The following is a 26,539-nucleotide window of genomic DNA, read 5'->3' on the forward strand; positions in this document are numbered from 1 at the left end:
ATTCTGGGCCTCCTTTGGAACCAGCAAGCTTCAGCTTTGATTTGTGAACATCAGCCGATTTCAAGGTTCCTTCAGGAATTGCAGATGTCATTGCTCTGTTAATTATATTGGCTTAGGAGGTGCCTGGGTCTCAAAATTTGCAGTTGCTGAGGCTATGTAATTGGGTTTTTGCCTAGTTTTCTCTCAGGTGTTTCGCGCCGTTGTAGAGGCTGTATCTTGCAGTGACACAGGTACACCATTTGGCTAGTTATTGTTGCCTTCATGTGATTAACCTTGCTGTGTTAATATTTCTTTGACTGGTCTGTACCCAACAAAAAGGCCCTTGGAAGGCCGGTCCTCTCTTTGTAACCTTTCTTGGCCTTACTGTTTGGTGTAGTCTTAAGTCTTTGTGTATAAGCCTTCTAGAGCACCCTTTGTGAGGAGGCAATTCAAACTCCTGGTTACTTAACTGAAGCAGTTATTCATAAAGGCCTATCTTTTTTCTATTTCATAATCTTACTTAACTGAAGCTGTTATTAAAGACGGCCTGCTCATTTTCTATTTGGTAATATCACTTAATTGAAGCTGTCATTATTGAAAGCCTGCCTGTTCCCTTTTAATTAAATTAAGAGCTCTTTCAACATTTGGATTAGCTGAAACTCTTATTTATCAAGGCCTACCTGTTTTTATTGCCCTATTATTGAGATTTGATATTTTACTCAATCTGTTTTGTAATTAACTGAAATTGAGATTGCCAACAGCCTATCCGTTTCAGAGGTATTTATGTCAATAAGTTAGTAACAGGAAATGACACATGATGCTACATGGGCCCTAGCCTTTCGCCTTACATCCCATTATCCATAATTGTAGGATTCAGTTGTAATTCCAATTTTCCTCTTCACCTACATCACATAATTGCTGTTGCAACCAAGTTTCACAATTTGGATCAACTGCAGACATCTTATTCCTCTTAGAAAGTTGCTCCATGCTACAGCTGAAAAATAACATAAATTCTTGTACATAATAAAATGTTATAAAATAAGAAAATATAAAAAAGCAACGGAAAGAAAAATATGTAGTAATTATTACACATAATGTGAAACATGCAGTCAGACAAGCACCAAATTTCGCATTCTTTTCTAAGTAACATACTTTATTGTTAGACCAACAAAGTCAAGCTAATTGTTGAATGTTGCTTTACTTGCAGCAAATATTAAAATGAAGGTACTGAAAAAGAGAGGCTGTTGTTTTTTGCAGTGCTACCACACTCAGTGTTTAAAATAAATAATGTGTCTGAGAGAATGATGTTTCGGGTTAAGGGTTAATAATGCTACCTGTTTTTCATTCAGCACTTGAGCAATACCACCTTATTTTACAGACTATAAGGTACACCTTATTTTTTTTAAATAACAATTTTACCATTTGTATTATTAGAGTGCAAAGCCAGGCTTTAAAAAAAATCTTAGTTCATAAAACAACTGACCTTCAAAATCCCTGAAAATCATCATCTGAACCTCCTTCTTCATATACAGGGTGTTACAAAAAGGTACGGCCAAACTTTCAGGAAATATTCCTCACACACAAAGAAAGAAAATATGTTATGTGGACATGTGTCTGGAAACGCTTACTTTCCATGTTAGAGCTCATTTTATTACTTCTCTTCAAATCACATTAATCACGAAATGGAAACACACAGCAACAGAACATACCAGCGTGACTTCAGACACTTTGTTACAGGAAATGTTCAAAATGTCCTCCACTAGTGAGGATGCATGCATCCACCCTCTGCTGCATGGAATGCCTGATGCACTGATGCAGCCCTGGAGAATGGCATATTGTATCACAGCCATCCACAATACGAGCACAAAGAGTCTCTACATTTGGTACCAGGGTTGCGTAGACAAGAGCTTTCAAATGCCCCCATAGATGAAAGTCATGATCGTTGAGGTCAGGAGAGCGTGGAGGCCATGGAATTGGTCTGCCTCTACCAATCCATCGGTCACTGAATCTGTTGTTGAGAAGCGTACGAACACTTCGACTGAAATGTGCAGGAGCTCCATCGTGCATGAACCACATATTGTATCGTACTTGTAAAGGCACATGTTCTAGCAGCACAGGTAGAGTATCCCGTATGAAATCATGATAACGTGCTCCATTGAGCGTAGGAAGAACATGGGGCCCAATCAAGACATCACCAACAATGCCTGCCCCGTTCACAGAAAATCTGTGTTGATCACGTGATTGCACAATTGAGTGCGGATTATCGTCAGCCCACACATGTTGATCGTGAAAATTAACAATTTGATCACGTTGGAATGAAGCCTCATCCGTAAAGAGAACATTTGCACTGAAATGAAGATTGACACATTGTTGGATGAACCATTCGCAGAAGAGTACCCGTGGAGGCCAATCAGCTGGTGATAGTGCCTGCACATGCTGTACATGGTACGGAAACAACTGGTTCTCCCGTAGCACTCTCCATACAGTGACGTGGTCAACGTTACCTTGTACAGCAGCAACTTCTCTGATGCTGACATTAGGGTTATCGTCAACTGCACGAAGAATTGCCTCGTCCATTGCAGGTATCCTCGTCGTTTTAGGTCTCCCCCAGTCGCGAGTCATAGGCTGGAATGTTCCGTGCTCCCTAAGACGCCGATCAATTGCTTCGAACGTCTTTCTGTCGGGACACCTTCATTCTGGAAATCTGTCTCGATACAAACGTACCGCACCACGGCTATTGCCCCGTGCTAATCCATACATCAAATGGGCTTCTGCCAACTCCGCATTTGTAAACACTGCACTGACTGCAAAACCACGTTCGTGATGAACACTAACCTGTTGATGCTACGTACTGATGTGCTTGATGCTAGTACTGTAGAGCAATGAGTCGCATGTCAACACAAGCACCGAAGTCAACATTGCCTTCCTTCAATTGGGCCAACTGGCGGTGAATCGAGGAAGTACAGTACATATTGACGAAACTAAAATTAGCTCTAACATGGAAATTAAGAGTTTCCAGACACATATCCACATAACATCTTTCCTTTATTTGTGTGTGAGGAATGTTTCCTGAAAGTTTGGCTGTACCTTTTTGTAACACCCTGTATACAGTACTTCAAATTTGTAGGCCACATTATATGAATACCTTTTATTTCTTTCCATTACAAAATTAGCTACTAACAAAAATATTGTACTGTTACTGATATCACAAATCACTTTCAATTCAAGTTCAGTGTCACCATAGACTGCAGTGATGCATCATATGCTAAGACAGTGTTTTGGGTTTGTGATGGTGGGGTGGGAGGGAGACAGTGTTAGCAAACTTGTGAATCACCACAACTCATGTTCATCGCATCAGTGCACTGCTGCTGCCAGTTGAATCCAGTGTGGCCAGATAGAGATAGGCTTCCTGTGGCATCAAATATATGGTCATTTTTTAGGACTGGTGGGAATTTTAAATCAAACACTGGACATTTTTTAATTAATTTTGGGTATAAGACACACTTGAATTTTGGAGGCAATTTTTTGGAGAAAAGAGGGCATCTTGTAGTCTGTAAAATACAGTATATACAGCAGTATTGTAAACACCTAAATTTGGACTAAGGGCTAGGTGATAGCCTTTTTTCTCAAAATACTGAAAAGTAATTATCTTTTACCAGTATAGTTAGTAGATGGTCCATCTACTTTATTAGACATCCTAGACTGCACTGTATAAATTAAAACAAATGACATACGTTTACATTTTCTGCTCCAGTGGCTTCACGAATATCAAATGAAGAAGGAACAAAACAGGAAGAATTTCTCAGCAACAAAACTTTTATTTTTAAAATATTTCTTTGGGATGGAAATACAAGTACTGTTCTCATAACAAAATTAGGCATCTTGACATACACAATATTTAGCACACTCAAATACAAAACTGCTTAGCTGCTTTTCTTGCAACATGTCCAACACAAAACAACCAAATAACAATACTTATACCACCATCAATGCCAGATGGCCATGAGAGAAATGCACCGAAAGGTTTCATCCAATTTGGTGGAAAAGTTGCAACAGGTACATGCTTATACATCCAGACAAAGCAGCAGGTAATGATGCCCTGTAAGTTAACAAGGCATTACTAAAGGAAACATATGGATAAATAAGTGGGAATATATGACAAAGATCTTGTTTCATTGTATCAAAGGAAAATTCCATTGAGAAAACTGCTGAATTACGAGACAGAATTGCTCGCCAGCAATTACTTTTAGGAGGCAAAATACGGAATACTGCCTATCCAACACATGTAAAAGTGATACACTACCTATCTGTGGAACTAACAGTTCCTTCCTCAGGGAAGAGAGCGGGATAGGTTGGAGAAGATTACAAGGTATGGGCAGGTGACTCAGACTATAGGATGAGAAGAACCCACCTACGTTGAGGACGCGGGTACTGGAAGTAATCAGTTCATAAATACACAATGTACTTTCGTTACAAATTCCTAGATTACACATTATTGTCAAATATTTAAGTAGTCTAATCTTCTAGAACATATTGTCATGCCTGCTAAGGAGTACATCATTATGATAAGTGTTGTTCATACCTAGTTTTATAAGTGATAGCAATAGAAACTCAAAATAATATGAGACACACACTCAGAACTAAAGTTTCTGTAACTTTCACACAGTGTTGACAATATGTATTTTGATCATACCAGTCCACAGAATTTAACACACTCCCCCCCCCCCCCCCCCCCCCCCCTCTCTCTCTCTCTCTCTCTCTCTCTCTCTCTCTCTCTCTCTCTCTCTCTGTTGCCCTGTCTACAGAGTAGCATTGCCACGCTGACACAAAAAAGCGCAATCCCAAAGTGAACTATAGTGAAACTCCTTGATGGTTTCAAAGCACATGCTGGGCTATCTCTGAAACCTGGACCCTTGCCTTTCACAGCAAATTTTCTTACTGACTGAATACCAACACACAAATTACATACATAATTATTCTATATGTTTTATGTTTCAAAGTTTCTTATTCAAACTCACCACCACCAATTGTGCAGCATATAAAACAGCAATTTTGGTTTTTGCTTGTGATTTCAGTCGTGAAGCAGCTGTAACAGAGGGGAAAAAATCATAAGAATTATAGTGCACACACACAGTGCTCACTGATACCAGGGTTATAGTTCATAGTATTAGGTTTTTACACACACACACACACACACACACACACACACACACACTTTTAGCAGAAATATCCAACCAAATATGAAAATGAGAATCATATTTAAATGTTCATATGCAGTCACAAACATTTATTATTATTATTATTGACTTTTTTTCTCAGACTTAAGTCTGGTTAAAAATGGAATGTGATGCGGACCTCGGTCAAGCGTGACTTCCTTGTAACTGTATGGTATATGTTATATTGCACTTAGGAACTTTCGGGTAATTGAACATGTATCAATAATTACAGACTTTTGTAGTTGTATATATATATGTTTGGATGTAGCTGTATTGCATTGATGTACTGGTGAATATTGTGAGGTATGACTCCTGTAGTTGATAGTATAATTGGGATAATGTCGGCTTTATCCTGATGCCACATGTCCTTGACTTCCTCAGCCAGTTGGATGTATTTTTCAATTTTTTCTCCTGTTTTCTTCTGTATATTTGTTGTGTTGGGTATGGATATTTCAATTAGTTGTGTTAATTTCTTCTTTTTATTGGTGAGTATGATGTCAGGTTTGTTATGTGGTGTTGTTTTATCTGTTATAATCGTTCTGTTCCAGTATAATTTGTATTCATCATTCTCCAGTACATTTTGTGGTGCATACTTGTATGTGGGAACGTGTTGTTTTATTAGTTTATGTTTTATGGCAAGTTGTTGATGTATTATTTTTGCTACATTGTCATGTCTTCTGGGGTATTCTGTATTTGCTAGTATTGTACATCCGCTTGTGATGTGATCTACTGTTTCTATTTGTTGTTTGCAAAGTCTGCATTTATCTGTTGTGGTATTGGGATCTTTAATAATATGCTTGCTGTAATATCTGGTGTTTATTGTTTGATCCTGTATTGCGATCATGAATCCTTCCGTCTCACTGTATATATTGCCTTTTCTTAGCCATGTGTTGGATGCGTCTTGATCGATGTGTGGCTGTGTTAGATGATACGGGTGCTTGCCGTGTATTGTTTTCTTTTTCCAATTTACTTTCTTTGTATCTGTTGATGTTATGTGATCTAAAGGGTTGTAGAAGTGGTTATGAAATTGCAATGGCGTAGCTGATGTATTTATATGAGTGACTGCTTTGTGTATTTTGCTAGTTTCTGCTCGTTCTAGAAAGAATTTTCTTAAATTGTCTACCTGTCCATAATGTAGGTTTTTTATATCTATAAATCCCCTTCCACCTTCCTTTCTGCTTAATGTGAATCTTTCTGTTGCTGAATGTATGTGATGTATTCTATATTTGTGGCATTGTGATCGTGTAAGTGTATTGAGTGCTTCTAGGTCTGTGTCACTCCATTTCACTACTCCAAATGAGTAGGTCAATACTGGTATAGCATAAGTATTTATAGCTTTTGTCTTGTTTCTTGCTGTCAATTCTGTTTCCAGTATTTTTGTTAGTCTTTGTCTATATTTTTCTTTTAGTTCTTCTTTAATATTTGTATTATCTATTCCTATTTTTTGTCTGTATCCTAGGTATTTATAGGCATCTGTTTTTTCCATCGCTTCTATGTAGTCGCTGTGGTTATCCAATATGTAATCTTCTTGTTTAGTGTGTTTGCCCTTAACTATGCTATTTTTCTTACATTTGTCTGTTCCAAAAGCCATATTTATATCATTGCTGAATACTTCTGTTATCTTTAGTAATTGGTTGAGTTGTTGATTTGTTGCTGCCAGTAGTTTTAGATCATCCATGTATAGCAAATGTGTGATTTTGTGTGGGTATGTTCCAGTAATATTGTATCCATAATTTGTATTATTTAGCATGTTGGATAGTGGGTTCAGAGCAAGACAGAACCAGAAAGGACTTAATGAGTCTCCTTGGTATATTCCACGATTAATCTGTATTGGCTGTGATGTGATGTTATCTGAATTTGTTTGGATATTAAGTGTGGTTTTCCAGTTTTTCATTACTGTGTTTAGAAACTGTATCAATTTAGGATCTACTTTGTATATTTCCAAAATCTGCAGTAACCATGAGTGGGGTACACTATCAAAGGCTTTTTGGTAATCAATGTATGCGTAGTGTAGGGACCTTTGTTTAGTTTTAGCTTGATATGTCACCTCTGTATCTATTATCAGTTGCTCTTTACATCCTCGTGCTCCTTTGCAGCAGCCTTTTTGTTCTTCATTTATAATTTTGTTCTGTGTTGTATGTGTCATTAATTTCTGTGTGATGACTGAAGTTAATATTTTGTATATTGTTGGTAGGCATGTTATGGGGCGATATTTAGCTGGGTTTGCTGTGTCTGCTTGATCTTTAGGTTTCAGATAGGTTATTCCATGTGCAAGTGTATCAGGGAATGTGTATGGGTCTGCAATGTAACTGTTAAATAACTTAGTTAGATGTGAATGTGTTGAGGTGAACTTCTTTAGCCAGTAATTTGCTATTTTATCATTTCCAGGGGCTTTCCAATTGTGTGTAGAATTAATTGCTCGGGTGACTTCATGTTGCAAAATTATCACTACAGGCATTTGTGGTATCATCTTGTATGTGTCTGTTTCTGCTTGTATCCACCGTGCATGCCTGTTATGTTGTACCGGGTTTGACCATATGCTGCTCCAGAAGTGTTCCATGTCTGTTATGTTTGGTGGATTGTCTATTTTAATGTGTGTGTTATCCATTGTTTGGTAAAATCTCTTTTGGTTTGTGTTGAATGTTTGGTTTTGTTTCCTTCTATTTTCACTTTTTTTGTATCTTCTAAGTCGTTTGGCCAATGCTTGCAATTTCTGCTTTTTTTCATCTAATTGCTCTATTGCTTCTTGTTGTGAGATTTTACCTAACCTTTTTCGTTTTTTGTCTGATATTTCATTTCTTATAAATTGTGTTAGCTGTCCGATGTCTTTTCTCAGTTTTTCTATTCTGATCTGTAACCTGTGTTGCCATGCTGGTTTTGTGGGTTTCTTCTGTGTGTTGGTTTGTTCTGATCTCTGCCTAGTGTGTATATTTAGTGTAGTGAGTGCTCCTATATAAACCAGTAGTTGTAACTCTTCCATAGTTGTGTTTTCATTTATTTTGTTGTGTATGATTGTGTTGATAGTTTTTATTGTTGTTTCGACTTGTGGGTTATTTGGCGGTCTATGCAAGAATGGTCTAATGTCTGTATTTGTGTCTTTGTATTCTATATATGTCAGCTGAAATTTCTCTTCTATATCTAACATGTGTCTCTCTTCGTGTCCTATTTGTGTTTGTTCTGGTGGCTGTCTTAAGATTTCGTTTTCCTCTGATTGTTTAATTGATGCATGTTGGTCTTTGTTTGTTTGCTCTGGGATGTTTGAGTCCATTACTGTGTTTTCTTCTTCTTCTGATTGCACATTATTTTGTTCCAGTATTTGTTGTACTTATTGTTTGATGTTTTCTAATTCTGACTGGGGTATCCTGTTATTTTTGATTACTACACGGATCTGATCAGCTAGTCGTTGTTCTGTTAAAAATTTTAATTCCGGGTATCTGGTAATAAATGTTGTGTATACTTGTGATCTGTATCCAGTTGTGTTGGTTCCTAGGTTTGTTGCTTGGTAATAACAGAACATGAGGTGTCGATTAACTTCATCTGACCATCTCATCCTCTGTCTTTGTTTTCCTTCTAGGGTGGTTGCAGGAAGCATATCCTGCAAAACACCTCTATTCGGATTTAAATCATTTTCCAGTTGGCTAGCAGTGTCGTTACCATTGTGGGCGGGCATAGGGTTCAAGCGTCGTCCCCGACCATGACGGCGCTTGTCCGAGGCTTCTTTAGTTCTGTCCTGGACCAACTAATCACACTAAAAGAGGGGTTAGCCCTATTAGTGGTTTGTTCTTTTCGTCGCCTTTTACGACTGGCAGAACATACCGGAGGCCTATTCTTTTCCCGGGCCTCCACGGGGTTATTATTATTATTATTATTATTATTATTATTATTATTGTTATTATTATTAATACTATTACTATCATTACTACTGTTACTATAATTGTATAATACCAGAAAATCCTGGATGGACACAAATGTTGCAACTCTGTGGAGATGGTGTAACTGCTATTATGTCAAAGACTGTTTATGTGCCTATCCAACATGATGAAGGAACATTTATGATAGATGTGGTTTTAACGGTTCCCATTAATCTACTCTAAGAGATATACCGTAATCTCGGGTTACTTTGGCTCTTTGCGGGTAACTTTCGTTCCCTGGTCAGAAAAAGTTTTATTTTTTTCCCTGCTAAAATTATGCCCTTAGCATGGAGTAAACAAGGTAGTATGCATTTACAGTGTATGAAGAAAGATCTACAACAGTTGCAGTCAATCTGGGCTTCATCAGCCACTACTGTGCAATTTAGCTTTCATCGTCAGCAGTAGGTAGTTGAAAGTTAAAGATATATTCTTTGCAACAATATTATGAAAAGGAAGGTTGCTATTCACAATAAAGCGGAGATTCTGAGTTGCAGATAGGCACAACAAAAAGACTGTCATAAATAAAGCTTTCGGCCAGTAAGGCCTTCGTCAAAATTAGACCACACACACACACACACACACCTGCACCCTCAGGCAACTGAAGCCACATTGCAAGCAGCAGCACAAGTGCGTGATGGGAATGGCGACTGGGTGGGGTAAGGAGGAGGCTGGGGTGGGGAGATGGGGGGTAGTAGGGTAGGGGTAACGGACAGTGAAGTTCTGGAGGTTAGACGGAGGGCAGGCAAGAGGTGGGGGAGGGAGAAGGTAGAGGAAAAGGAGAGAAGTAAAAAGACTAACTGGAATGTTGGAATGAGGTTAGTGTAGTGCCGGAATGGGAACAAGGAAGGGGCTGGATGGGTGAGGACCATGACTAACGAAGGTTGAGGCCAGAAGGGTTGCAGTCATCCAAATGGAGGATGTCATGTTTTGCAGTGTGTTCAGCAACAGAGTGGTCGACTTATTTCTTGGTCACAGTTTGACCGTGGGCATTCATGCAGACACACAGCTAGTTGGTTGTCATGCCCACATAGAATGCAGCACAGTGGTTGCAGCTTAGTTTGTAGATTACATTACTTGTTTCACAGGTAGCCCTGCCTTTGATGGGATAAGTGATGTTTGTGACTGGACTGGTGTAGGTGGTGGGGGTGGTGGAGGATGTATAGGACATGTCTTACATCTAGGTCTATTACAGGGTTATGACCCCTGAGGTAAGGGAGTGGGAGCAGAGGTTGTGTAGGGATGGACGAATATATTGTGAAGTTTCGGTGGTGGACAGAATGCCACTGTGGTAGGGGTGGGAAGGATAGTGGGCAGGACATTTCTCATTTCAAGGCACAACAAGAGCTAGTCAAAACCCTGGTGGAGAATGTAATTCAGTTGCTCCAGTCATGGGTGGCAGTGAGACGCGAAGGGAATGCTCCTCTCTGGTAGGATGGTGGGACTCTGGGAGGTGGTGGGAGACTGGAAAGATAAGGCAAGGGAGATATGTTTTTGTACAAGGTTGGGAGGATAATTACAGTCTGTGAAGGCTTCAGTGAGACCCTCAGTACGTTTTGGGAGGAATCGCTCGTTACTGCAGATGTGGGCTTGGTTGATATGGTTTTACAGGACTGTGTGTGTGTGTGTGTGTGTGTGTGTGTGTGTGTGTGTGTGTGTGTGTGTGTATTTTGAAATAGGCCTGAAGCTTGTGTGTTCAGTAGTCCTTTTGTTGTGCCTCTCTGCAACTCAATAATTCCGCTACATGGTGAGTAGCAATCTTTTCTTTTCATAATTAGGTTTATGTTACGTTGCTGACAGGTCACTGCATTCAGTCACGTTGTTTTAAGCAGTTCCCAACTTCCTGCTAGTATTTCTTTGGCATGAATGCCCCAGTAGAGCTAAGAACAGGTGGATGGGACATGAGGGGGAATATATCTACAATTTTAATAAAATAGCGTCAGTGCTGAGGAAAATAGATTTACAGTGACAAAAAAATTAAATGCCATCAGCTATTCAAGCATTAAGCTGATCCTGTCTTGTCCTAAAACTTAATAGCAACACATTAAATAGAAATATAAAACATTGGCATTAAGTGGAAAGCAGGCACAATGCACAGAATACTACCAAGAAACTGAAAGATCAACTGGTATATCTGCAAATGTGTTATGCTTTTCAGAATATTACAAAGACTAAGCAGATAGACCATGAGGGTTGCAAATTATGGACATACTGCTTGAGAATGAGCAAAAGGAAAGTGGAGTTAGCAACAAGCACAAAACCAGAATTTCTTATCTTCATGAGTGGTGTGTTCAAAAGCTCTTTGCATCCTGTGACACATCACAGTATTTTGAACACAAAAGGTAGTTGTTGGCAGACTGAAAAGTGAAACCAAACCTTCTGATTTGCACATTCATGCACTGCCAGCAACAGGCAAGGTTTGGTTCCAAACATTGGTACGATACACATTTTTTTCCCTTCTGGGATTTTTTGAATGGTTTTAAGTGCATCCCAAGACTGGAGAGAGCACTAATATCTAGTATGAATAATTGGAAATACTTATGGATGTCATATTACTGAAAGCCTCTGGACTTTTGCCATTGTTAACTCCAAATAAACTAGTCATGTAACTGATGTTATGTAGAACCTCATTTTATTATTACATCTTCAGGAAATTCTTTGTAGCTGGCTCTAGTACATTTAATGAAGAATTAATGTTCAGCAAACTCACCTAAATTTCTTCAAATTATGATATAATAATTCAGCCTCTGTGAAGTGAAACATCATCACGGTGGTAGAGAAAAGACTTGTTGCCTCAGAAATAAAAAAAAAGTTATCATCTACGTTTTTTTTTGCAAACAACTGGATGTTTTGCATATTGATCAGAATTAATTAACAGAGCCTAACAAGGGAAAACAGTCCCAGATTTGCATACCATCATCCTAGAATTTCAATGTGGTCAGTAAATGACAGAAAATCATTACACAAGTCAGCCACTATTCGCACTGTTGATTGTAATTTTCCATCTTGATCATGTTTTAATGTTGTTTAAACTATAAGCATTTACGAGTGTTAGATATTCAAAAAAGTTGTAAAGGCAGCAAAACAAATGGCAAACAATAAGTTTATTTTACAACATAACAGTAAGACAAAGGCAGTGTGGTCTGTTATCAAATCTGAGTTAGGTGTTAAAGTCAGTAGTAATGAAATAACTAAGATTAAAGTAGATGGTGATGTTGTTGTAAACCCAGCTCAAATATCAGAGTGTTTAAATGAATTCTTCATAAATTTAGCAAAGTCAGAAGTTGATGTAGCAGGATATCAGAGTAAAGTAAATACCTTTGGACTCGACCAAGAAGCTGAGTATCTCACAGATTTAAAAAAAAGTCACAATAAAGGATGTTAAAAATGTTATATTGTCATTAAAAAATAAAAATTCTGCTGGGTGGGATGGGACACCAAGTAAAGTGATTAAAGTAGTATATGACATAATACACCCCCGCTAGCTAAAATAATCAACCAATCTTTTGAACAGGGGTGCTTTCCTGATGTGTTAAAATATGCAAAGTGAGACTTCTGTTCAAGAAAGGGTCGAGGGAAGATATGGGAAACGATCACCCTATTTCTATTCTCCCAATCCTGTCAAAAGTGTTAGAAAAAGTAGCTGCAAATCAGATCAAAAATTTTATCGTAAAAAAATGATATTATTGTCAGTAACCAATTTGGATTCCAACAAGGAAAAAACGCACTGGGTGCAGTAAATAACTTTATTGAGAAGATATGCAAATCATTGGATCAGAGGAATAAAGTCGCAGGTATCGTCTGCGATCTTTCAAAAGCATTTGACTTGGTGAACAATGACTTGCTTATCTACAAATTAAACAAATATGGGATTAAGGACAAACCTCTGAAATGGCTCACATCATACTTGCACAACAGAAAGCAAAGGGTAAGTGTCACATCAAATGCAGTGAATTATTATTCTAAATGGAGTACAGTATCACAAGGTGTGCCTCAAGGCTCCATTTTGGGGCCAATCCTGTTCCTATTGTATGTAAATGACTTGCCCATAAATATAAATTCCCCGTCAGTTCTGTTTGCGGATGACACTTCTGTTGTAATTGAAGATGATGCAGAAAAAATTCAGAGCTCCATTGTGAGCACAATGGGTACTCTAGAAAACTGGTTCCAGTTAAATGGATTGAAGCTGAATATTGCAAAAACCAATATGGTACATTTCAAAACCAAACATTTGAAATGTGTGGATCTTAAAATACATCATCACACTCATCCTACGGAAGAAGTTAACACAGTCAAATTCCTTGGACTAAATGTGGACAACAACTTAAACTGGAGTACACATATTGAGTTCCTGTCAAATAAACTAAGCAGATTTGCAATGCAAATACTAGCAAACTCTACTGACATGCGTACACGAAAAATAGCATATCATAGTTATTTTGAATCTGTCATTAGGTATGGTATCATTTTCTGGGGAAATTCAAGTAGTGTATCTCGAATACTGAAACTGCAAAAGAAAATAATAAGATACATGTGTAGTGCACAACAAACATCTACATCTACATCTACTTCCATACTCCGCAAGCCACCTCACGGTGTGTGGCGGAGGGCACCTTGAGTACCTCTATCGGTTTTCCCTTCTATTCCAGTCTCGTATTGTTCGTGGAAAGAAGGATTGTCGGTATGCCTCTGTGTGGGCTCTAATCTCTCTGATTTTATCCTCATGGTCTCTTCGCGAGATATACATAGGAGGGAGCAATATACTGCTTGACTCTTCGGTGAAGGTATGTTCTCGAAACTTCAATAAAAGCCCGTACCGAGCTACTGAGCGTCTCTCCTGCAGAGTCTTCCACTGGAGTTTATCTATCATCTCCGTAACGCTTTCGCGATTACTAAATGATCCTGTAACGAAGCGCACTGCTCTCCGTTGGATCTTCTCTATCTCTTCTATCAACCCTATCTGGTACGGATCCCACACTGCTGAGCAGTATTCAAGCAGTGGGCGAACAAGCGTACTGTAACCTACTTCCTTTGTTTTCGGATTGCATTTCCTTAGGATTCTTCCAATGAATCTCAGTCTGGCATCTGCTTTACCGACGATCAACATTATATGATCATTCCATTTTAAATCACTCCTAATGCGTACTCCCAGATAATTTATGGTATTAACTGCTTCCAGTTGCTGACCTCCTATTTTGTAGCTAAATGATAAAGGATCTATCTTTCTGTATATTCGCAGCACATTACACTTGTCTACATTAATCTTGTTGCCCATTATTTCGGAACCTGCAAATCCTAACAGTTCCTTCCATATACATTTATGAAATTATAATCTTTGTATACAGCAGACAAAAGTTATTTGAGGAAAATCATTTTTACCACACATACAACACAAGAAATAAAAATAATTTTATGTTACCCACACACTATTTGAAATTATATGCACGAACTCCACAGTATATGGGGATGACAATATATAACAAGCTAATGGGCAAAAATATATTTAATATGAAGCCAGAGAGTCTAAAAATAAGGCTACAGCAGATTCTGTGGGAGAAATGCTACTATTCAGTAGAAGAATTCATAGACGATGACATGATAATTTGAGCAAGGGGTAATTAATTGTTAGTCTTTTATTGTATGTGTAACAAAATTGTATTATTATTGTGATATCATTTGTTAAAATCAGCTGTTGTAATTAATTGTTAGTTTTTTATTGTACATGTATTTTATATTGTATTATTGTTATGGTACCATTTGTTAAAATTGGGTGTTGTATGTATATGGTAAAACTTTACCAAAATTTTGACGTGTCTCCTGTACCTGAATCAAATGATTTGGATTATGTTCGTTATGAGACTAATAAACCACAATTCACAATTCACAATGTCAATCTTCATCAGAAACACATAAGAAGAATATTGATACAATTTCCATTTATAACCATATCACGGAATAGAATATAATGCAACTATCACTGGAAATATGTTTATAAATCTATCTATTTTTCATGAATTACATTTACGCCAATAATAAATGGCTCTTTACATCACAACTGTGAAACAATAGCAGCAAACTGCCCTGCTCAATTTGGTAGAAGTACCAAGAATTTTCTGTCATTACCATATATAATTACATCGACTGTGTAGATAAGAATTACAGGATGCACTGTGCGAATGGTGTACAACCCAGCATTATAGGCAATAAATTTAATACTTTGTTTTGCATATTATTTCACCATTTTTAATTTACTTTTCCAATAAAGCCTCGTCACCACCACCATTACTGCCAATTGTCATGTTCATTGCTGTGCACACTGACCCCATAAACCAAGTGACTCGATCCCAGATGTTTACCATCTTCCCTCAAAGCCTGCTGAAGATTTAGACTGGAGATGATCTTGATTTGATCTGTCTATCTGCTTGGTGCTCTTCCCCTTAGTCTCTTGTCCTCAATCTTTCCTTCCATGACTATTTTCTCTAGATTTTCTCCATGTCTTCTCACACTATAGCCAAAGAACTGGAGAATTTTTGGTTGACATGAGAATACCTATCTACCTATATCATACTCTGCAAGCAACCTAATAGTGTGAGGCAGAGGGTACTTATTGTACCACCTCCAACCACTTTCCACTTGCAAATAGTGCATGGAAGGAATGATTATTGGTACACCTCTGTATTGGTCACAATTTCTCAATTTTCCTCCTTGTCATCACTACACAAGATGTATGTGTGGGGAAGTAATATATTGTCCGACTCTTCCAAGAAAGTGTTCTCTGGACATTTCAATAGGAAATCTCTCCATGATGCACAACGTCTCTTTGTAACATCTGCCAATGGAGTTTGTTGAGCATCTCTGTAACACTCTCACACTGGCTACACAATCCCTTGATGAAATTGGACCTTCTCTATCTCTTCTATCACACCTATCTGGTAGGGATCCCAGATAGATAAACAACACTCAAGAATCAGTTGAACAAGTGCCTTATAAGCCACTTCCTTCATGGATGAGTTACATTTCCTTAACATTCTTGCTATGAATCTGAGTTTGGCATCTACTATTTCCACTATTTGTTCTATTCCACTTAAGGTCACTCTGGACAAGTTACTAATAGATATTTTATGGTAGATACTGTTACCAGCAGTCTGTCATCAATAGTGTAGCTGTGCAGTAGTGGACCTCTTTTCCTATGTATATGTTAAATTTATTTATGTTCAGTATCAACTACCAGAGCCTGTGCCATTCATCAATTCTCTGGAGATCATTCTGAAAATCATTACTATCTTCTGGCGTTGCTATTTTGTTACAGACAATAGCATCATCTGCAAAAGTCTTAAAGAGCATCCAACACTTTCTACTAGATCATTTATATATATTGTAAACAGTAACAGTCCTGTCACACTTCCCTGAGGTACTCCGGAAATTACCTTTACACCTGTCCATTTTGTTCCACTAAGACTGATGTATTGAATGCTAACTGCAAGGAAGTCTTGAATCGAGCCGTAAATTTGGATAGATGAAAGAATGCATGACTTTCAGTTCTTTTAATTGACTTGCAAGTTGAACCTGTGCTCTTCAATCAGTTAGCACAAGTTTTGACTCACTGAGGTTGGTGTCTAATTCATATGGTAAACTAATGTACTTTATTTTTCTTAGTTTCTCAGAAAGTTAATCATCACTGCTGACTAAAGCTCAGTGTCATCACCAAATCAGAGATTGTTAATAGTTCTACCACCAATTGATATGCCTTTAGTCCAACCATTGTGGACATTCCTAGTGACACAGGTTCCGCGCTGATGTCATACAGTTGGAGGAATAGAACACAACCCTGTTTGACAACTTATGCTTCCCTGAAGAAATCAGACATGCCAGAACTTGTCTGTGTTTTCCTAGAAAACACAGTCAAAAGTTTCTCTTTTTCCTTCATTAAAATGTGTGGATATGTGAGGCTGAATATACGGCTTGAAATGCTGGTTCAAGATGTAGAGCAAAATGTTGTTTGCATGGGATATGAGAGCAATAGTTCATTTGTTGGAGCTGTTCCTGATTGACACTTTCTTGTATACGGGGTGGAAGAGAGAGTGCGACCAGTCTTCTGGCCACTCCACAGCTTTCCATAATGTTGTACACAATGAATGCAGCTTATTAATCCCTTCTTGCCCCATTTCTTTACTCATCTCCCCAGATATAATTTCCAGACCAGGGGATTTATAGTTATTCAAATGTTGAATTGCATTCTCTATTTTGCTGTGTAAGATTGTACGTTCCAATGTAAGTTGCTCAACTGCTTGACCATCCACACTCTGTTAATTCCAGAATACAATTTTTCACAGTACTGCTTCCACCTCAAAACAGCAATGTCCTTGTCTCTGATAGGGTAGGCATTCTCATCGGCTGCCTCCCACATACAAAAATTAAATTCACTGGCTGTGATGCTATTAAGTTTTTTGAAGAGATCACATACTTGATTTGTTTGCGATGTTATTCTATTTCATCACAGATACTGCTACTGAAGTGGCTCTGTCTTTTCTACAATTCCATTGTATTTCTCAGAACAGGTTCTTAACCTGCCTTGATCCTGGGTATTGTGGATACCAGTTTTCTTCAGACTGCTTCTCTCCTCAGTTGCCTATAGTGAAAACATTGATATCCCAAGAATGTTTTGCACTTTGTGGTCATTCTGATGTCAGAAGTGACAAGGAAACAAACTTCTCCATTTAGTCCCATATTTTTAATACTGGTGCTTCCTTATCAAGACTGATCTTTTGGAGTTTGGTCTTACAAGCTCACCAAATTCCCAACGTGCTTCCCTTATCCACTCTTCTTGGTGAATTCGAGGTTAATCCTCATTTTGATGGACAGCAAATTGTGATCATTTCCACAGTCTTGACTTAAGCGTGTATAACCCCAGTTCCACCCCCCACCCCCCCCCACCCCACCCCCCCAAAGCAAAACAAAACCAAAATTTCCAATTTCCACAGTCAGCCCCATGAAATGTCTTACAGTTCAAGACCAAGTCTTCCAACTTCCTCACCCTCAGATGAAGTCAATCTGGTTTCTAAACCTACCACTAGGTGATATCCAAATGTACAATTGTCTTCCATGATATTGGAGCATAGTATTACAGACAGTAATTTCATTGCTCACACTGAGATCTAGTAAGTACCTGTCCAGAATAAGGAAGGTACGGTATATTCAGACAAGGCAGGAAAGTGTATTTAACGTATAGCATACAAATACTGTGTGTCAGGAAGCAAGAACTTCACATTTAATTCCAAAGACTAGCAGCAACCAGTAAATGAATGCATACTGTTAAGACCTTCATTATGATGCACACAAAAAATAAAAACAAATCAAAAGATAAACTGAAACTGAACTGTAACATTATTAAACGGAAAATAAAGAAACACTACAACAAAACTGAGATTCTGTGCCTCAAGTTTGGTTGTCTGATCAACAACATGATGATGACACCAACAGATAAGTGCGTAAGGCTTATACATCATTTAAAATAATGTACATGGCAATAAAATGTATGAGTTACTTTCTATTTTTAATTACACAAACACACATTTCCAAACAACAAAGGATAACTTGACACAAAGTAACTTTAGAGATGAACTTTATATCAGTGGTAACAAACACTACAGTGAGTCACCTGAAATGTAAGGAAATTTGAACTTTATTTGCCAGATGGGTTTTGTCTGGACTGTTGACACAACAATGGTGCAGCTGCTGGATGGTGGAAGGGGCTGATAACCGGTGATGTCTGCATGGGTGTCTCCAGTGTGGTGAGACTAACGCCGTCAACAAGGTAAGGACGTAGGTAGGACTTATGCTGGCTTGACTCATTAGACCTTTGTGATTTTGACATTTTAACGATCTCCATGGTATTGGAATCCTTGTCACATCAGAAAGTGATCAGTCTGTGTAGTAGGAGCAGCAATCTGATTAGATCTGTGTTGAGTGGAATATGAGTACAGTAATCCAAAGCTTTGTGGATGAAAATAGGAGTTTGGCATGGTGTGAAGCAGGTAGGTGTTGGATCTTAGCTTTGTGGTTTCGGCTATACTGCACCAGATGTGGTAGTTCTGCTGTGGATGGCAGCAGTGCACATGTCAGATCATCTTCCAGAATGCATAACAGCTCCCCGTACACTATTTCTGCTAGTGATGCCTCCATCTCCAGCTTTTACACTGTGCGAAGGCCTAAAAGGACCAATGAAAGGGGGTTTTCCATTTCTCAAGGTAGCACACGATGGCTGTGTCTGATGCCACTTTTCTACCATCCTACTGATGGCAGGATAGTAGTTTGTCATATGATGATGTTGGGAGCCACACAACTTTGACAATTATTAGAACGAAACAGTTTGGAATTCCCAACTCTATTAGGTAGATATGTGGAGGGGGGCAATCAAATCATACTAACGAAGTGGCAATTATAGTCTTTGCTGTTGTCTCAACAGAAACTTCTGTGAGGGTGTAGCTTCTGCCCACTGAGTACACCCGTCAACTGCTGTGGAATGTATCAGTAGCTGTCCAATGCTGGAAGGGAGTCTACAAGATGAATGGGGACATGGCTTAGAACCTTGAAACTGCCCAATGTCAGCTCATATGTGCCATTTCATTTTGCATAGTTGACATTGAATATACGAATGAGCCCAAGCACCAAGCATCTCTTTTAATTGATGGACAAACAAAACTATGTGTCAGTAACTAGATGATCATGTTTGCTCCTGGATGTAACGGATAGTGAGCAATGCCAAAAGCAGCTTTGTGAAATTTTGGCAAAATGCAGAGCCTTTGATTCTGCTAGGAGATGTAACACAATAGTGACAATCTGGTGCCTAGCACTGAGATTTGGGTGAGTCACAGTCCTGTGGAAGGGTCAGACAATAAATGCCGTAGTTGTGAATCTGCAGTCTGAGTGCTGGCGAGTTCTTGTAGTCCACGGCATTTGCCAAACTACTGGCATCCAAAAAGTAATCAGCACCAACATTATCTGCTCCTTTTAGGTGAAGCACATCCATTGTAAACTGGCTGACAAACTCTATACATCTGAACTGCCAAGAGGAGCACTCATCACTGGTGTGCTGTGCTGGTTGCTACTTTTGAAAGAAAATTTAACGGTTGCCAATGTTGGTCGATCCACTGCACATATTGCTGTTTGGTTAACATCAATGAAATTTGCTAGGAGCACAAACGAGACTGAGTGAGCAAAGATCACTGCACTAGTTAGGCTCACCTGAAGATCACAGGTAACAGTAATGAATAACTGCCATCAGTTGAAATCATATGTCCTAGGAAGGTGAGGTTGCTTTGCCAATGACGCACTTCTCTCCATTCAGTACTATGCCACAGTCACACAACTGCCATTGTGTTTCCTACGCATGTTGTTCGTGTAGCCATACATTTGGTGAGAACACTAGAATGTCATCAAGGTATGGAAAGGAAAATGGAAGTACCTTTAACACTTTATTCATAAAACTTTGTGATGTCTGTGTGGCATTTTTGAGACCAAATGGCATAAATTTAAATTAAAATTTGTCGAAGAGCACAACTACCACCATCTTCAGGAGTTCACAAAGTGGCACAAGTATTTGGCTGTACGCTTTGTGACAATCTATAATGCAGTAAAATTTTCCACCAGCTAAAGTACATGTAAAACCTTGAATGTTTTGCATAAGGTACCTGTTTGGAACTATCTAGGTGTTTAAAGTGCAGTAATCCCCACAGAGACACCACAAGCCATCTGTATTGCGAACGAGAAGCAAAGGTGAAAATCAAGGGCTGTTGGAATGATGGGTTTTCCGCTTGGAGCATTTCTTCAAATATGTGCTTTTTTCGAAGAGTTCTCGGGCTTCCAGCTGGGTGGCGGTGTCTTCAAACTGCAGTTTAACTCTTCGAAAGCTGTATACGCCGGGAAAGCATACATTCACATGTGCTTTTTTATGTTATATGCTGAAGTATCCTTTGATTGAGGATACTTCCACAAAAGAAGCCCAGATAGAGTTTAACAAAACTTGAAAGTTTACTTGCAGCTTGCAAAGTTCCAGAAAAATGACTATGTTAACAAAAGTTTGCATTTATTGCACTTTTGTATGCAGTACTACCTAAACAGGACTCCCAAACTTAATAACAGAAACACTACCACAATACTTTACTTGTGTGGTCTCAAATCTGGAACACTGCACTTGTTCAGAAAAAAACAATCTTGGAAAATTAGAACAGTGCCACACTGCACTTGACTAAAGTCGTCAAATCACAATCACCTGACAACCAAACAAGGAAACAGTGAGTAAAAGAATAACATTGTCCTAAGTATCACATCGCCTAGCAAAGTCAAGTACTAGGAGCGAGTGGCGTGACAATATTCTTTACGGCTGATGGCACGTAGAGTGTGGCCCCTCACTGAAGAAGTACTAACGTACTCAGCACCTGGCTCAGTCCACTCACTCTGACGGAAGTGGCTAACTGTAGGTAGTGTGTCAGCCTAAACACTTACTGGGTGGCAGGATGTGTGGCAAACTATTTGCAGCACGTGTCTGGTGGGAGAAAATAGTTCTGTGCGACCAGCGACATATCTGAGCACCACTAGTGCCACCTGCTAGCCTGGAATTGGTGCCACAACCACCAACTTGTGGGTGGATGCAATCTTCTGCAGGACTTTGCTGTCAAATGTTCTGCTGATGGAAGACAAGCCATAACTCGTGCTGAGTGATGGTTGCACTGGTTGCTGACAATGCTGGAATCCCTTGGCACGAAAGCAAATGTTTTGCGACAATTCTGTGGACAAGTTGCAAAATGGGTTGGTCACATGTACGGACATGGTGTACATTGTTGTGTTTGACGCTGCAATGCTGAGCTAGTATATATAAATCAATCAGAGACTTCACTTCCTGAACCTCCAGGGTTCTCACAAGTTTCCCCAAGTGAAATTTCCTGACATTTCTCTGCTTTCCAAACACATTTTAACATTTTTCCCTGTCAAATTTTGAGACTGATTGATTGATTAATTTCTGGGACCAAATGGTGAGGTCATCAGTCCCACAGTTCCAAAGTTACTCACAGAGGAAAGAGGGTCAGCTAAAAGTGGATGGATCCAGTCAGGGGAGTCAAACTGTAAGACAAGGAAGTTAAAACATACACAGTAAAAGGCATAAAAGGTTAGAACAAATCTAAAAACTGGAAAAAAACTTTACAAGGCGAGGGGTCATGGGGACCCGCACTGAGAAAACGTGAAGAGAGGCCCCCACCCAACCACCCTGCCTCTGCTCCAGGAGTAGAGAAAAACCTTATATCTGGAAAGAACCACTTTCACAGAGGAAAGTGAGGACCAGTTCAACCATCTGTGAATTGTCTACTAATAATAAAATTAAGGAAGACTATACTTAGCATGAAGGAGACATTCTTTCAGTATGTGAGATATTGTCAGTCTGGTTTCACAACTACACTGTGGCAGTGGTTCATTACACAGGAGGACACAATGGGTGAGCCTGCTATGACCAATGTATAGATTCCTTCTGAGAGGAGTGGAAGGTAGAGCACTGAACTCCAGCAGTGGACTCCTTCCAAGAGGAGCAAAAGGAAGAGCATCAAAGTGCAGCAGTCTCCTTGATTGTGCGGAGTTTATTACTGAGAGCAGTAGCACACCAAATGTCATTCCACTTTTGGGCAAAGAGAGATCTGGCATAGATCTGCATATCCGCAGTTGGAGTCATGAAAGGGAAGGGAGCTTGAGTATAAGCTTATCTAGCCAAACAGTCAGCCCGTTCATTCCCTGGGATACCCACATGACTTGGGACTCAGAGAAAGACAAATGAGCAGATGTCACAGCCAAGGAAGGAGAAGTGGTCATGGACTGCAGAGACCAAAGGATAACAATAGTAGCAGGCTGCTCAATGAGTCAGTACATATTAAAACACTGTGGAGGGAGGCCCAAGTAACAAAATGGAGGGTCCTGGTAACAGCTAGCAGCTCTGCTGTGAACAACTACACGATTCCGGCAATAAATGGTGTTCTAATCCAGGAGGAGACGTGAAAGTGTAACCTGCCTTGTCTGTTATCTTAGAACCATCAGTGTAGAAAATGGTAGCACCCTGGAACTCTTTCAGGATGCAATGTACAAGATGCCGGAAGACCATAGGGGCGACAGAGACCTTAGGACCCTCGAATAGGCTGGTCCTAATCTGTGGTCTAGGCACCATCCAAGAGGGGGTGTGAGGGGGAAATACACAGGGCACATTTCAGTGAATCGAGATGGAGATCCCAACAGAGGGAAGTGAGACACATTCCAACCGGCAATCCCACCCATGGGCAGTGATCAGGAGTAAGACATCCTTCACTTCCAAATAGGCCAGGATACATGGGATGGTCAGGGAATCTGCGAATGGTGATTGTGTAAGAAACTAGGAGTTGGCTTCATCATATTTGTAGAGGGGGAATCCCGCTTCCGGGAGGAGACTGTCAACAGAACTAGTGCGAAAGGCATCAATAGCCAGACACACCCCACAATGGTGAACAGGATCAAGTATTTTCAGAGCGGGAGGAGCCACTGAGCCATAAACCTGACTTCCATAATCTAGTCTGAACAAGACCAGAGCACTGTAAGTATAGAGAAGAGTAGCATGGTCTGCGCCCCAAGATGTGTGAGCCAGGAGGCAGAGAGCATTAAGCTTCCGCGTGCATTTCATCTTCAGGCGGCAAATATGGGACACCCCATAAAAAAAAAAAGGGCCCAAGAACCAGGATTGTGCTGTAACATCTACGGTATGGTCGCCTACATAAAGTTCTGGATCAGGGTGTACTATGAATTGATGACAAAAATGCATAATCCATGTTTTGGAGTGAGAAAATTGGAAGCCATGGGAGACAGCCCACGCAGAGGTCTGTCGGACAGCCCCTTGAAGCCGGTACTCAGCAGACACTACCAAGCGGGATCTGCACTAGATGAAAAAATTGTCAACATACAACGCGGGGTAGCCTGAGGGCCAACAGAGGTTACAATCCCATTGATGGCTATGAGGAACTGTGTGACACTTAATACAGAACCCTATGGGATACCATTCTCCTGAATACGAAGGGTGCTGAGTGAAGTGCCAACTGGAACCCAGAAGAGCCGGTGGGATAAAAAAATCATGAATAAAAATTGGAAGGGGGCTGCGAAAGCCCCTGTCATGGGAGAGGGGTAACTAAAATATGATGGTGCCAAGCCATGTCATATGCCTTGTGTGTGTCAAAGAAGATGGTGACAAGGCGCCTACAGTTAGTAAATTCCAGTCAGACTGCAGTTTCAAATCTGAGTAAATTGTCAGTGTTGGAGATCATCCTTCCCAGAAGCTACACTGATATGGAGACAAAAGGCCCCAAAATTCGAGTATGGACTATACTGCCACACTGTTGTGAGGCGAAGGCACGTGTGACCCAAATGTGGTTAAAGATCCTGAGTAGATACTGTGTTTGTGTAATGTCCAAGTGTTGGATCATCTGGTTGTGGATGGAATCTGAGCTTGGGGCCGTGTCATGTGAAGCGGCAAGAGTCTGCAAGAATTCCCATTAGTGAAGGGTTCATTATAGGGTTCAGCTTGGTGAGGGTTGAAACAGCCCTGAGTTTCTGCTGGAGAAAGGTGGCAGTATAGGAAGAGAATACTGACGCTGTCGAAAAGTGTGTCGCGAGGTGTTCTGCAAGGACCAACGGATCAATAGACAGAGCACCTCGGAGGATAAGCCACTGGACAGCTGCCTGTCGCTGGTGGCCCAGAAGGCTACAGAGGTTGAACCAAACCTGCGATGAAGAGCCATACACCCCAGGGAGGAAACATAGCGAGCATTCCTTTTTAGTCTGCTTAATAAGGTAACAAGCCTTAGCGCAGAGACGATTAAAAGCGAGGAGGTTGGTCTGTGAAGGATGTCATTTAAATCGTTGTGGCACCTGTTGGCAGTCCTGGACAGCGACTGTTACGTCCTTGGTCCACCATGGTACTGGTCGATGATTAGGGGGACCTGTAGATAGGGGGACAGCAGTACCAGCAGCATGAAGAATAGTGGCAGAAATACCTTGCACAACCACATCAATGCAGTTCGTGAAAGAGGTGTCGAAGTGCACAGCAGACGTATATAAAGGCCAATTGGCCCTGTGGATTGCCCAGCATGGGGGGCCTATCTGCCTGGCAGTGGCATGGGAATGACAGAATCACTGGAAAGTGGTCACTGTCACAAAGATCATCACGGGGTGACCAATGTAGGCAAGCCATGAGAGCAGAGGAGGAGACTGTGAAATCGACAGCAGTAAAGGTTCCATGAATGCCACTGAAGTTGGTAGAGGAACCATCATTGAGGAGACACTAATCAAAGTCTGTAGTAAGTTGGTCAAGTAGAAGACCCCTGCTGAATGAAGTGGCACTCCCCCACAGAGGGATGATGTGTATTGAAATCCCCAAGGAGGAAATACGGGGGTGGGAGTTGCTGTATTAAGGTAAACAGCTCAACATAAGGAAGCGACCTACCTGGAGGGAGGTAGACGTTGCAAATGGTGATTGCCACAGTTGTCTGCACTCTAACTGCTATTGCTTCCAGGTTGGTATGAAGGGGGATCCAGTCACTAATGACATTGGTGCAAACCCACATGCAGACCCCTCCAGACGCTATCCCAGGGCAGGCACAGTTCCAAGAGAATGCTCAATAACACAAAACTTTAGCAAGTGATCACCACAAAAGTGATGAAGAGCAAGACAGAATGAATAGTAGGAGGAAACAAGGCATTGTATTTCTGGGAGGTGGCGATAATATCTGTTGCAATTCCACTGGATTATCGTGTGGTGAGAGTCCAGCAGAGTCATAAAGAAGTTGAGGGAAGGTCAAGTCACTTGGTCGGTGGTCTTCACCAATGAGGATGGTGTAACATCCATAAAAACTGGGCCTTGATTCAGTATGAGGTGAAGAGAGTCAAGCCCCCCAGAAAGCTGCGGAAGCTTCAACTTTTGACTTGTTCTGCTTCTTCTTCTTCTTCCTCAGAGAGAATAGATGGCGGTGATATCGGGATCTGACAGAGAGCGAGTGGCCTTGGGGCCCTCAGAGCGCGTGTCTCTCCTCTAGCCTGAACGCAAGCTTCCTGTCCCGAGAACACCAGGGAGGGGTATTCTGAGATGGAGCCCCATCCCTAGCAGGAGCCAGAGAAGAGGATCTCTTCCATGTCTGAGGAGGAGGAGTAGGAGGAGGAGGAGGAGGAGGAGGAGCAGTTCCTGGAGGGAAAGGGATGGGAGCTGCCGAGGGTGAGGAAATGGAAGGGGGGCAGGATGGGGGTAAGGGTGAGGGGTGAGGAGGGGAAGGCGTAACTGAGGCATACATAGATGAGAGATTTACAGGGTGAAATCTGTCAAATTTCTTCCAGACTTTGAAGAAGCTGTGAAGGTCAAGGGTCTTTATTTTCTGAATTCTT

At 40.3% G+C, this 26,539-nt stretch overlaps 1 protein-coding gene across 4 annotated transcripts in view; it reads right to left on the minus strand.

Moving 5' to 3' along the window:
- Positions 1-724: 724 nt before the first annotated feature.
- Positions 725-26,539, minus strand: part of LOC126100455 (guided entry of tail-anchored proteins factor 1-like) — a 104,714-nt gene continuing 78,899 nt past the window's right edge. For 3 of the 4 annotated variants that reach the window (XM_049911060.1, XM_049911061.1, XM_049911062.1), the window contains exons 3-4: positions 4,998-5,065; positions 3,786-4,078 (exon numbers count right to left, since the gene is read on the minus strand). In XM_049911060.1, the coding sequence (XP_049767017.1) occupies positions 3,887-4,078; positions 4,998-5,065 (260 nt within the window). In that variant the 3' untranslated portion in view covers positions 3,786-3,886. Of the gene's footprint in view, positions 974-3,785; positions 4,079-4,997; positions 5,066-26,539 lie in introns of those variants that run through there. The other variant, XM_049911063.1, reaches the window with a different exon arrangement.

This window comes from Schistocerca cancellata, chromosome 9 (assembly GCF_023864275.1).
Source record: "Schistocerca cancellata isolate TAMUIC-IGC-003103 chromosome 9, iqSchCanc2.1, whole genome shotgun sequence".
Taxonomy (NCBI): domain Eukaryota; kingdom Metazoa; phylum Arthropoda; class Insecta; order Orthoptera; family Acrididae; genus Schistocerca; species Schistocerca cancellata.